Source organism: Myiozetetes cayanensis, unplaced genomic scaffold (genome assembly GCF_022539395.1).
Source record: "Myiozetetes cayanensis isolate MyiCay16 unplaced genomic scaffold, myiCay2020 scf34, whole genome shotgun sequence".
NCBI lineage: Eukaryota > Metazoa > Chordata > Aves > Passeriformes > Tyrannidae > Myiozetetes > Myiozetetes cayanensis.
The window spans coordinates 1,722,408-1,736,620 of record NW_026087566.1 but is presented as its reverse complement, the minus strand read 5'-3'; the positions used below and the strand labels follow the sequence as shown (position 1 = coordinate 1,736,620).

General features: G+C 47.8%; 1 protein-coding gene across 7 annotated transcripts in view; it reads right to left on the bottom strand.

Annotated features, from left to right (window-relative positions):
- TANC2 (tetratricopeptide repeat, ankyrin repeat and coiled-coil containing 2) overlaps positions 1–14,213 on the bottom strand; it is a 202,057-nt gene that overhangs the window by 74,586 nt on the left and 113,258 nt on the right. For all 7 annotated transcript variants that reach the window (XR_007630274.1, XM_050327573.1, XM_050327574.1 and 4 more), the window contains 2 exons: positions 10,809–10,995; positions 1,256–1,519 (listed from right to left, as the gene is read on the bottom strand). Coding sequence is in view for 6 of the 7 variants with exons in the window: in XM_050327573.1 (XP_050183530.1) it covers positions 1,256–1,519; positions 10,809–10,995 (451 nt within the window). In the remaining variant the exon portion in view is untranslated. The remainder of the gene's footprint in view (positions 1–1,255; positions 1,520–10,808; positions 10,996–14,213) is intronic.

Sequence of the window (14,213 nt, the reverse complement as noted above, 5' to 3'; positions counted from 1 at the left end):
CTCTGGAAGGTGTTTGCACCGTGTCACTTATGAGAAATTATTCCAAAGCAACCAGGCTGTGCAAGCAGAGCTTTCCAGGTTTTTCCCCATCCCCTCTTTCCAGTCTGAAATGCAGGTTTTTCAGCCTGTGCTGCACCCCCGTGCTCGGGCTGTTGGTACTCCAGCATCTCGAAATCTCATTTCCACATCGCTTTCAGGTCTGTGACTGGCCAAAGTGGGATTAAAAAGGGAACCTAATCCAGTTATGCAACACAGCCTGGTTTACCAAGGGATGCTGATTTAACACCCAGCATCCTGGGATATCTCTCAGTTCCATCCCTGGACTTTCTGGAGCAGCATTCCTGCTGCCAGGCAACAGGAGAATCCACAGGGACTCGGAATTCAAAGCCTGGATTTCTCCATGTGCTTATACAGACACACCAACACCAGAATGTTTTACCTCAGAGAAGTCACCCAGCAAGGAAAAAAATATGGGGCAATAAAGGGAAGGGGAATAATTCCAGGCAAGCAGTTTTAATATTTTTAATCCCATCTCTCGTTTCTGCCCTGCTGTCACCAGCTTCAGGGGGACACTCAGCAGGCCGGGAAAACACATCAGTGAGGCATGGCACAGCATCATTTTGGAATGTTTCAAACAGCAGACGGGAATTTAAATTAAAATAATCTTGGCTTGACGCCAAGACAAAAGATTTTCATCGTCAGTAAGTCCCAGGTGCTGTGAGGTGTGAGGACACCTGTGTGCTGAGATGTTCGGGGCAAAGGCCACCACGAGAGGTGGGACCCAGAGCCAACCTTGTGTAGGCAGAAAATCCCATCATTCTCTTAACTCCAAAGCTCTTAGGATCTTCAGAGAAGATCAGACACTTGATTTTACTCACAATGAATCCTTTAAAATAGTAGAAATGGCTGTGATGCCTCGGCACTTTAAACCTGAGGTATGTGCATTGCAACGACAGCAAAGAACCTTTTCTTTTTGAACATATTCTCCAATAATCTTACGGTTGTACAGTTCTGTCACAGAGGGACCACAAAGTGCTGAAGAGGGGCCACAAACTGCTGAAATAACCACTGAGCATCATCAGAACCAGGAATTTTCCATTTAGAAACAACAAGCCAAACAAACAGACCATTTCTGTCCCTCTTAAGGACGATGACTCCAAGAAAGGAGATTTCTCCTGGGATAAGGAGGACACACACGAAGGGCTGGGACAAGAGGGTGCTGTGTGACCTAAAGGCACAAACACGGCTTTCTTACCTGCTACTGAATTTGGCCGTGGCATAAGGTAAAGAGGAATGGACTGCACTGACTGGGACAGGACGGTCTCCAGGTTCCTCTCGGGGATTTTGTTGAGGCTGTAGGTGGAGGCCGTCATGTTCTCGTCCACGCGGTACAGGCAGGAGTCCATGCTGGATTTCTGGGACTGCCAAGGCTTCAGGTTTCCTCCAGATCCCAGCTCTTTGCTGCTCTCCCCTCCATACTTAGTGCGTTCCACATTTTCGGAGTAACTCGTCAGAGTGGCTGGAAGGGAGAGGGATGATAAACAAAGTGAGTAACAAAGCAGGAACGGCTGAGCACGCGCCGCTCAACGCCCGAGCCAGAACTGAGCTCCATCAGACTTTCCACATCCACATAAATCAGAGATTATGGATTTCAGCTTAATGATACTGTTGCTGCTTACGACTTCTAAAAGGACATTTAAGCTCTCGTGTTTTGGCTCATACTGTTAAAAGCCATTTGTAATTACAGAGAGTATTAAATATTCTGTGCAGCGCTGGGTTCAAATGCCCCATTCCAGAAAGAGCAGGAATTGCCAGGGAAGAAACATTATCAAGGCTCCTCCTGTCTTTTCATCTGCACTGTAGTTGTGACCTTTGCAGGAGGTGTTTGCAGGAGTTTCTAACCCTGCCAGTCCCCACCGACCTGCCTGAACCACCAGCTCCATGGATTAGTTCGGTTCAGAAGCTGAACCCCTCATCTTATTTGACTGACAGCAGGTTTTTTTATGAAGCTTTAACTGTAATCCACCCATTTTCCCTTAGATTATTTCATTTTACAGATGAGGAGAGCATTGCTGCATTGACTTTCACGTTGGGAAGTGGCAATACTATTGATCCACACCACCAGCAGCTTCTCCCTGTTGGTATTTTCTCTTCTGGATCCTGATGAGGTTTCCCACTGGCTGTAACTCCCTATTTCTATGGTTTTATTTCTCACTGTTGGGTTTCTTGCCTGTGCAGTGGGAGCAGCATCTTTGCATCCCACCAAATGTTCCAAAATTTAGTTGTTTGCAACTTATTTTGAAATTCAAAACCAGCACATGCAACTGCTAAGAAATGGTATTTGTTTGTTGGCATTTGAACATAGGTTTGCTGTCAGGTAAACATATTTACAATTCAGGATAAGAAAATTAGATAAAAACAGAAAACAGATGTTCACAGACTTCTCTTGCTCCTTCAAATTCCTTAAGAAATACGTGTGAAATGGTTTTCTAGAAAAATCTCCATTTCAAAGTCTGGGTCTGCAGGGCAGGCAGACTATGTTGTCTATTTACAGGGAAAAGAAAAAAATCCATTGATCCATTAAAATCCATTAATTTTAAAAGCCTATCTCAGTATGTGTCTAATTAATCTTTGTAGAAACAAATCAGCAGCTGCCATCAGTCATCTTCCAACACATCATATTGAGGAAAAACAAAATAACTATGTGTCAAAATAAGTTTTCTCTAAATGAAGCAACAAAAAAAAAAAAGAAAAAAAAAAAAGAGCTAATAAGTCCTGCTGGCCCCTTTTCTAATTGACAATTTGTGTTCATTTGAAACATAATTTTCACTGGTTTACGCTAACGCTGCTTTATGTGCAAACTCGTCACTGAATCAGGTATTTAGGATTGTTCCCTGTGGATTAATTTACCTGCTGAACAGCCCTGGATGATCTAAGTGCTGCTACACAGGCTGAAGTGATGGTTCTGTGCATTTAATCTCTTCCAGGAGTCACGTTAAAACAAAATAATTTTAATTTTAGTTAAAAGGAGAAAGCATCAGGTTAGTTCTGAGTCAGCAACGTGAACTGACACACCAAGCACGTCTTGGGGGGATAAAACTTATCCCCAGTGTGCCTCTAATTTGAGAAAATTCACATTATCTGCAGCTACTAAGGCTGATGCAGTTTGGTGTTCAGCAGGGAAAAGTTGGGAGTGCCAAGCTGGCAAACACAATGGAAGTGCAAAGGTTTGGGCAGTCCTGAGAGGGTCAGGGAGTTGGACACAATGATCATTGTAGCTTCCCTTCCACTGAAATATTTTATTCTTATTCTCATTCTTATTCTATTCCATTCCGCTCCATCCCAATCTAGTCTGATGGAGTGAGAGGAAAAGGCCTCAAGTTGCACCAGGGAAGGTTCAGGTTGGATATCAGGGAAAATTCCTTCCCTGAAAGGGTGGTCAAGACCTAGAACAGACTGCCCAGGGCACCAGTGGAGGCACCACCCCTGGAAAGTGTTCCAAATGCATGGATGTGGCACCTGGGGACAGTGCAGCAGGGCTGGAATTAGCTGCTCTGTAAGGTCCCTTCCAACTCAACCCACCTATAATTCCGTGACTTTCAAACTCAAGGACACGTTGTCAACCAAAAGCTCAAAAAAAAATGCAACCTTTGACAGACACTGTGCTCTGAAGCAAGGAGGAGATAAACTGATGACCTCCAATCCATCAAAGAGCAGGAATTTTTGCCTTGAGCCACCCGCTGGGAGGCACGTCCTTCAACCCCACGACTGCGCCGTGCATCAGGTGACGTGATGGGACACGTTACACCAGGGCACGAGGAGAGGCCACGGGAGAACACCTGAGGCTCTTCCACAGCCAAATCCAGCCCAGAAGCACAACCCTGGTGTTAAAAAAAAAAGCAGCCCCTTGCCAGGCCCAGGCCCTGCTTCCTGGGATCACACCGACCACGGCACGTGCTGGTGGCTGCTGGGGGTAGATGAGACCTTGCAGGGATGGAGTAAGATGGGGCAGCGTGTGAGTCACACCCAGAACAGGAGGAACCTGATGGGCACAAACAGCTGAGGTTCTCCATAGCACAGGGATATAAATACAGACGTGTGTGCATAAATATCTGTGTATTTATAGACGTGGAGATGTGTCTCCAGTCTCCACTGGCGCAGTCTCACACTGTGCAGCGTGAAAATACACAGAATTTGAAGCATCTAAACCATCTGAGTGCTGTAAAATGTATTAAGGGATGGGAAGCCCTTTGGGTGAGAGGGCATAGGCAGCATGGTGCCCCTCTGCAATCCTGCCCTCAGCTTCCACAGAATCACAGAATATGCTGAGTTGGGAGGGACCCACAAGGATCATCCAGTCCAACTCCTCAGCCCTGCAGAGGACTTATCCCCAAGAGTCCCACCTTGTGCCCCAGAGGATCATCCAAACCCTCCTGGAGCTCTGGCAGCCTTGGGGCCGTGCCCACTGCCCTGGGGAGCCTGTTCAGTGCCAACCACCCTCTGGGGGAAGAAGATCCAACCTGAGCCTGCCCTGACACAGCTCCAGCCATTCCCTGGGTGCTGTCCCTGCTCCCCCAGAGCAGAGCTCAGTCCTGCCCCTCCTCTGCCCCTGCCCAGGCAGTTGTGACTGCAGGGAGGTCTCCCCTCAGTCTCCTCTTCCCCAGCTGAACACACCAAGTGCCCTCAGTGTCCTCACACGGCCTCAAATCAAGGCCCTTCCCCATCCTCGTTCTCCCAGGATTTGCTGCATCTCTGATCCCCAAGATCCCCACCCACTGCCTGCACAAGCACCACCTGCACCAGCTCTGAGGGGCACATCTGAAGCCACTTGGGACTGTCATGTCAGGAGGGAACACACTCCAGAGATCCTGGAGTCATTTCCCACCTTGCTTTGAGCGCTCAAGATTCACTCCTGCATTTCCTTGGCAGAGGACTCGCCCGTGTCAAACTTTCCTTTCCCAGCTCGGCTCGTTTCCCTGGGTAAAACATTCTGATTGGAACTTTTTGCAAGTATTTTTATTTCTTTGGGGAAATACCAGAGCTGAACAGCAGCAGCAGCAGCCCCCCAAGACAGCACCTCAGTCACTGCAGACAGCACCACACTGCTCCGAGACTTTCATGTATTTACAGGCCACAGATTTTATTTCTCATTTAGCTGCAAGCTGGCCTAAGCCCTGGGGCAGGAGCCTTTCAACTGAGCTTGTCTCCAGCCAAACACACGAGGGGATTTTTGCCATCCCATCCAATTCTCCTCCAGGCAAAGACCACGCCTGGCAAACATCAACCTTTACCTTCCCCTGCCAGCTGGAACTGCAGAAGAGTTTTCTGCGGGTCCCACCTGACGATGACCAACAGCGGTAACGTTAATTAAATGTAAAGATTTACAGTGTCTCAAGCAGGAAGCAGGGATTTTGTTGCTTCAAAGAACTAACTGCAGCAAAGCAAGGAGCTTTAATATTCTGCCCTGCAACGAGCTCCAAACCCAGGCTGAATTAACCTCGTTTCCCTCGTCTCCAGCACCACTTGCCTCATCGCATCAGAGACGGCCCAGCCAACATGTGCGAGTTGGCAAGGAGTGAAATAAATTTTTTACCCTGATCTACATAAGCCTTCATAAACTCAGCCACAGAGGGACACACCTAAATATAGCCACGTCGGCCCAGACCGCTCCAGCTGCCAAACAGACAAATTTGGCAGGCAGGAAGCATCAGTCCAAACCTTTCCCGAGGGAAGGAGGTCACACGCAGCCCGTGCCCCAGCAACCCTGGAGCACCTTTAGAACATTATAGTCTTTGCTGGACACCACCAGCCAGAGGGTTTAAGGCATATCCATGTAAAAAAAATAAAAAGAAACCCCAAAAATGTTTCAGTCTGCCCTGCTCAAGGCTTGAGGTCAAAATCCACACGGCTCGCCGGAGGTTTGACTTCTCTTTCAACGCAAATCTCAAATAAGAGGAAAAAAACCCACAAATTAAAATCACTGGTTTAATTCATATAAACAATCCTGTAAAGAGACAGAGATTAAAACAGGTGAAGCCATTTCTGTGCCAAGCCTGGAGGTTTTATAAATCAAGGTGAGCACACGAAAGGTCTTGAAACATAATGAAAAACACGTTGAGAGCAGCAGCACGCTGACCCTAAATCAGTTCTGCTCTAAATCTGAGTCCCCTGCTGCACTGGCTGCCAAGTGGGATGAGGAATGGGATGAGGAATGGGATGAGGAATGGGAATGAAGAATGGGATGAGGAATTGGATGAAGAATGGGATGAGGAATGGGATGAAGAATGGGTTGAAGAATGGGATGAGGAATGGGATGAGGAATGGGATGAAGAATGGGATGAAGAATGGGATGAAGAATGGGATGAGGAATTGGATGAAGAACGGGGATGAGGAATGGGATGAATGCCTCCCAGGCTTCATACCTGCCTGCTCCTCAGGCCAGAAATGCAAGCAGCACTTCAACAGAGCCAGACCCTCCCACCATCAGGAGCCCAAATCCCTGCAAACACCATGAGACAGAAGAGCTCAGCCCAGCTTCAGTTTATAAACTGCAGCTTATCACTGGCAGAAACAAAGCAATAGATGCTGTTAAGCACAGTCCACTACTGTAAACATGAAATAAATCTGTTAAAAAGGTCCCAAATCTAACACAGAGGTAACAGTCTTAATGGCTGATTTACAAAAACATCATAAAAACCCCAACAAGACACTGAGGGGCTGGAGCGTGTCCAGGGAGGGGAACTGAGCTGGGAAGGGGCTGGAGCAGCAGGAGCAGCTGAGGGAGCTGGGGGGGCTCAGCCTGGAAAAAAGGAGGCTCAGGGGGGCCCTTCTAGCTCTGCAACAAGCCCAAATGGAAGCTGGCTGGATTTAAAAAAGGATCTGTAATTCTCAGAAATCTTATTCATTATTAACAGAGCATTTCATAATACTGATGAGAATGTCAGAATTCAAATGCTTTAACTGTAAGATCACAAAAATATTTAACCTGAGATAAATTTATCTTGATGTGCCTCTGGAGCTGCTCTTTGTTCCTTTCTCAAAGCAGTTAAAGTTGCAAACAAACCCATCTTGTTTTATTGTCAGCAGCATCTATTCTGCTTAGCAGGCACTTAGGTGAATTTATTAACAAACCTATTTTTAACCCATGAACACATAAATCTGTCGAAAGCAGCATCTTGATAAAAGCTCAGGAATCAGAGGAAAAAAACAGCACAAAAAGACTAAGAGGGAAAAGCTACATGCCAGGGACTCCCAGGAGGGGACAGGGCTCCTTTACATGTCGTTTTTCATTTAATAAATCCACAAAATCTAAGTGAAGGCGACTGGTCCACACGGTATCAGAGCTGTGCACGTCACCAGGGCAGGAGGATTTCCACAGCTCACCTGCCTTCCCTTTAAGCTGCTTTTCCAACATACCTGTGTCCCTGCTCAGGATGATCCCCTGACAAGCCAGCAGGGAACAGAGTGTAGATCATCACAGGGCTCAGCATGAAGGAGAAGTGTGGCCCCATTTCATCTGGGGCTCAGTGACAGCACTTCTATGGGAAGATGCCACATGGAAAACAGACTTTTCCTTTCCTTCCCTCAAGAAGCTGCTCCTAATGGCATCAAGTGCTGCTTTGAGCATCACCTGGGTAAGCTCTGCACAGTGGCAAGAAATGCCTGCTGGTCCATTCTGCAGGATTGTTAAGATTGGTGAAGATTTTCCCCTATTCTGCTGAATTCCAGCAGCAAAGCTCCCGAGCCCACCTCGGTGGGGCCGTGAGGTGCAAAGTTCCCCCGGAGCAGCACTTGGTTCTCTGACCAGTTTTCTTTTCAGTAGCAGATTTCTGAACATTAACAGTTGGCTGCTTTGACACAGCGAGAGCCAAAAAAATCCTGGAAGCTGTTCAGGGGTTACAGTCAGGTCAGGATTTTCACCAGCCATCCTGTTTTACACGGAGAGGATTCTGTGGCATCCAGGAGAAAGGGCCGAGTTGCTCCTGCCTCTCTCTCCTCTTGGCTCCCCTCCTGCCCCCTTCCCCACTGCTTTTCTTTTACAAATAAGGAATACCTGAATGTAAAGATCTGGACTTTGTAATGTTTTTTTTCAGACTGAGCTTCCCTTTAACCGTGGAGGCTCAAAAATTTCAAAGTAAGTCTGTTTTAAGCCAATTGATGCATTTATTAAAGCCATGAAACAGTCCCTGCACTGTGCAGATCAGAGACAGGACACACTTGTTCTCCAATAACTGAAATTATGTAAGAGGTGACATAGAAAGGGACAGGAATAACTCCAGGAGGACAAGTCATCAGAGAAAACCTGACTGGTTAAGATTCAGTCTTGACATCCAGACTACAACATCAAAACTCTGTCCACCTTGGTGGATAGTTAAGAAGAGCATGAGGTGGGTTTTGCTTCCTACAGGTGGACAATTTGTCTCCTCCCCGGTGCAAACAATTCCAGGGAATCGCTGTCATGCTGGGAGCACCTTTCACACCTGTGCACACCCAATTCCCATCCCAGTGGGAGGGGAGTGGCCAAACTGCACTCACCTCCCATGGGGAACAGCCTCAACTTTGCTGCCACTGACCTTACACCTGCAGGACAGGGTGAGGATGCACAAAATCAGGCTTTGGGGAAAACCTCCCGATTTTTTCGCTGCTGGAAAGCCTGGCTGGAGAAGAGCTTTTTTCCACACCGTTTGTTACAGCTGTTCAGCTTCTGTCAAACGCCAGGAGAAGGTGCTGAAAATGTTATTGTCAAAATAAAGGGGGAGAGGAAACAAGGGAGGAAAGAAGCCCTTGTCTTCCTTGGAGTGAAAACACTGGCAGAGGAAAGCCTTGAAAAGTGCTTCCCCTATCCCCCAGCAGCTCATTTTGACATGACTTTTCCATCTGGGATGCATTAACATAGCCTTGGGATAAGCCACCTTCTATTATTTCCAAAGTTTCCACGGGAAAATCTTAAGATCCCGACAGGAGAACCTCTAAGAGAGAATCTTCCTTGTGAAAGGTGAAGCAAAATGTATCAGATTTAAAAACTAATTCCTACAGACCTACTGAACAGAGGGCAGGGCTGGGAGTCAAGAGCAAAAGGGTTCAACACCTCATCGTGCCAGGAACTGGGATGGTGCTGATGCTTCTCTGCCACCCAGGTGAAGCACAAAGGCCACCCAGAACCCCTCTGGCTTTCACATGGACAAGCAAGTCCAGATGAAACCAAACTGCACAGCACTCAATGACTTCCCTGCCTCAGGCTGGCACCTGCCAACCCCACTCGAGGCCAGTCCAGCCCAAAACCAACACGCAGCGCCCACAGACCTCGCTGGGAAGAGCAGCTGGAAAAGCACAGAACACACTTTGGTTGGTTGTTTTGGGTTTTTCTGCCAGTTCTGCCACTCCACTTCAGGCTTTGCTCAGGTCTTGAGACCCAAGGGACAGCTGGGTTCAAACACCCACATCTACTCACCATGATGCTCCAGCCCAGCCCAGCTTAGCGGGGTGGCTGCAGGAAGAAGGTGCAGCTCTGATGGTGGGACACGGTGAGCACAGAACTGAGGGGGTGGGATCCTGCAGTGACTCTTCCCAAGGATTCATTAACCTACTTTGGCAGCAGCTCAGAATAGCTCACCCATTTGCATTTTAAGATCATGCAGGCAGAAGCGCTGCAAGGGTTGCTGTGGCATCCAGGAGCTGAACTAAGCCCTGATTTCCTGATCAGCCAAGCAAAATATTAATCACTAGTGCAACAAACCTCCCAAAATTATCAACCTGCCTTTCTTCTTCTTTTTTTAAACACTGCATGAACTGCTGGCGAAGTAAAATCTTCTTAGGCTGGAGAAATACTCAACATACAACACACGGCAGGGACAACCAAGTGAGGGCCATCCTGCCTGGTGTCACAGACACATTCATGTTCTCCCATTCCAGCTATTAAACAGAAATTAATCTGTGCATGTTATTTTCTCCAGATTCCTTACACTTACAACCTACAGACCACCCAAGGGAAAAACCTGCTAGAGCACCTGGATATTTGTGCTGATTTAACCCAGCTCTGCCCAAGGCTTCCTCTTTCACCATATAAATAAGGACCAAAAGTAAATTAATCGATGCAAAATTATCAACCTCTTACCTCCCAGTTTTCACCAGCTACTATGTAAGGTCCAGTTCACCTTGGTCACTGCAGTTTTAACTTGAATAGTGCAAAACCACCCCCCTAATTCGCAAATACAGGAGTATTACCTAAATAATATCTATTATCTAAATAGAGTGCTGCATCCAGCTCTGGGGTCCCAACATAAGAAGGATGTGGATCTGCTGGAGCATGTCCAGAGGAGGCCATGGAGATGCCAAGAGGGCTGGGAGCCCCTCTGCTCTGGAGACAGGCTGGGAGAGTTGGGATTGTTTGGCCTGGGGAAAGGAAAGCTCCAGGGAGACCTTAAAGCCCTTTCCAGGGCCTAGAGGGGCTCCAGGAGAGCTGGAGAGGGACTTGGGACAAGGGCCTGGAGGGACAGGACAAAGGGGAATGGTTTCCCACTGCCAGAGGGCAGGGTTAGATGGGATACTGGGAAGGAATTGTTCTCTGAGGGGCTGGAATTCCTAGAAAAGCTGTGGCTTCCTCATCCCTGGAAGTATCCCAGGCCAGGTTGGACAGGGCTTGGAGCAACCTGGGCCAGTGGAAGGTTAGAGGGTTCTGTGTAAGCCCCTGGAACTGAATGATCTTGAAGATGCCCTCCAACCCAAACCATCCTGGGATTCCATGGCTGTAAACCAAGCCCATCCCAGGACACTCCCGTGGACGAGGAGCACTCCGGCCGGGCACTCACCGATGATGCCGCTGTCCCGGCTCTCCAGGGTGGAGGTGGGGCTGGTGACGGCTCCGTAGGTGCAGTCCTTGGCCGTGACACTGGTGCTGACAGGAGGGAGGGTGGAGCAGGGGCTGCTGGCGGGCGGCGAGGCCGTGCTGCTGGTCAGGGTGGAGCAGGGGCTGATGCGCTGCGTCACCGCCGAGCTCTGCAAGGGAGGGGGGACACGTCACACACTGTGAGGGCTCCTTCACAGCTCACACTCGGCCTGCTCCGTGTGGGGAAGGCAAAAAGTGCTTTACTGGTTCAAAACCTCCCCTGGGCCACCCCCCACCTGTGGCAAACAGACGCTGGGCTTGTTTTCTCCTTCGGAGATCCCAACTTCCACATTGGAACCACGGAACCATAACTAGTGGTGTTTACCACAAGCTTGATGCCATACTTGATCAGGAATTTTTTTTAATTGGAAGCTTAAAGAAAAAGGCAAAAATCATGACAGAAAGCTAAATTCTGAGCTTCTGTTGAAGTGGAGATCTCCCAGCGGGAAGCACACGGTGGGATCTCACCTTCATCTACAGCACGAAACATCACATCCAGGAAATCCTACAAAGACCTCTGGGCTGCTTCCATCTGCCCAGATCCCTCTGTGGGGCTGCAGGTTTTATTGTGCTCTATAAATGTTGTATTCCCTTCTTTCGTGGTGACCACAGAGAGCACGTGCAAACTGCAGAACAGGCCTGACACCCAAGTTTATTTCCTCCTCGCTGTTCCGTATCTGAAGCTTAAAAAACTGTCTAGGATGGACTTTTGCAAGCAGAACATGGGAAAGATTTACCAGTTTTTCAATTAGAAGGCAGTTACTGTGTGCAGCTAGCAGGAAGAATCCTACTTTATCCAACAGGAGTTGTAAAAATCCTGACTCGGAGTGTGACCGCCCCAGTGCCGGAGGCAACAACGGAGCATCCCCGGCAGTGGAGGGGGGGACGGGGCAGCCCCTCTGCTCTCAGGCCAGGGAGAGGGGAAGAATCGATGTCAACTCAATTACAGAGCATCCCAAACGTGGATCAGCACATCAGGGAGGCAGTGCCAATGTCACAGCTCTGCCCGAGGGGCTGTGTGTTTGACACAGAGATCCCAACAGGGCGGACAACGAAGCGGGTGGGGGTTTCCAGGAGGATTTATAATCTCCCTCCGGTATCCAGCGGGGTTGGCCTCTTCTCCCAGGGAACAAGGGACAGGGTAAGAGCCTCAAGCTGAGCCAGAGGAGAGGAGAGTTGGAAACAAGGGAAAATTTCATCGCTGAAAGAGTGGTCAGGCACTGGAAGGGGCTGCCCAGGGCACTGGCAGGGTCACCACCCTTGGAACTGTTCAGACAACAAGCAGATGAGGCCCTCTGTGATATGCTCCAGTGGGCATGGGGGGCTTCAGCCAAAGGTTGGACTTGATCATCTTGGAGGTCTTTTCCAGACTTAATGATGCTGTGATTCTAAAATACCCCAGAACAGGATGGCTGCCAACACACCATCACCCCTCAAACCACTCAGGAGAGGCAAACCAAGGCTCTGCTCTCCCCATCCCATCTGCAGTGCCACTGCTGGATCCCACTTATTGTTATTTTCCATTCTTTCACGTTCTTGGCACCTACCAACACTTTCCCTTTTTCCCCAGTGCCTTCCAGCAACTGCAGGCAAGCTGAGTGCTCTGGGAATTCTGGCTGCCTGCATGTTCTGGTTTCACACGTTTGTTACATCACCCATCACGAGCCTTCTCTCCCCATGAACCTTCCCCATCTCCTCAGATGTCTAAACACCCTCCTGGTTTTTCTAAATCTGCTTGGAATTCTGCAACATTAGTTCTGCTCGTTCTAGAGGCCAAATTAAAAACTACTTGTGTGTCAGTATTCAAAGCAAATATTGCAGCATTTTTTTTCCAACCTTGCCTTGGGACATTTCCAGGGATCCAGGGGCAGCCACAGCTGCTCTGGGCAACCTGTGCCAGGTAGATGATCTCCAGAGGTGCCTTCCAACCTTAAACTACAGCATCTAAAAGTTCCATCAGCTCACATGTGGGACCTTCCAGAACATGAAGCCTTATGACTGTTATAAATTCCTTAGGGTGAAGTTATTCTGTGTCTTTTTTTTTTTTTTTAACTGTCATTTTAAACAAATCCCCACTGAAACTTATCTCAGTGCCAAATAACATCCACTAACTTTAAATCACAGAAAACACTGCACTTTAAAGCAAATTAAAATTCAGTGCAAGGATGGTACACTCATCCTCCCTCCAGCTGATAACACTATTGTTTCATGAAATGCCAGAAGTGATAGAAGTTCCTTTATTTGCAGTTTTATCAATGCAGCTCCTGAAGAACAAGCTCCTTGCAGCTGGAAATAATAAAGTAACATGGTATATCACTTGGCATTGATTGACATGTTTTATTTTTGTATTGATATAGAAAAATGTTCCTCTGTGCGAGTTTTAAATATAAATTTCCATTGACAGAACATTCTGTATTATTATTGCTGCTGTTTCATCTGTCACATTTTCACTAAGCTTTGAAAAATTACCCTGTTCTGCCAGAGCTTTTGGTGTCCTTTGTGCTGCTCTGGCAGCCAGAAAAGAGTTTCCCAAAAAGTAGGGGGGAAAGGATTTAATCTTCAGCATTTGGGATCTCTCAATAAGGAAATCACCATTAAGAGACAGAAAACATACTAAATAATTGCAATCTGGATTAGAGATTATATCCTTGGACACATTCAAAATAAGGCAACATGGAGATGAACAGATTGGGGCTGTTTCAGTGCAAACATCTCCATCCCTCACCTTCCCTCCAGCTCAAGCACTGGCGAGATGGCAAATAATTATTGCCTGAGAAGGAAAAGCATGGCTGGAATAACAAGCAGCAGCTTCTGATCCAAGGAACGTTCTCTTTGCCCAGCCCCTGCAAATTAACGCATTAAAACCTACCCAATTGTCAAAGTCTCAATCAGATTTTAATTAATCAGTGAGTAATAGAAGAATTTATCTTTGCAAATCCCATAAGTGTCTCACTGTGTGATTTTCAACACGACTTGATGTAGGGTAGCAGAAGAAACTGGATTTGGGAAGGAGACTTGGAGAGGTTTTCCCAAGATTTGCTGCAATTCAGAAGCAACTTCAGCTTGGACGGGATCTGTGTCCTGGCACAGCCAGGGGGACATGGAAGAGTCAGAGGAGGGCCCCAAAAATGTGGGATGGGTAGGGCTGAGCTAGGAGGAGGAGAGGGCAATGGAGAGGAGGAAGAGGTAAAATTGATGGAGAGGAGGAGGAAGAGGAGGAGGAGAGGCTGATGGAGAAAAGGAAGAGGCATGAGGAGGATGAGACGCTGATGGAGAGGAGGAGGAGGAGGAGGAGAGGCTGATGGAGAAGGTTCATTCAGCCTGGAGA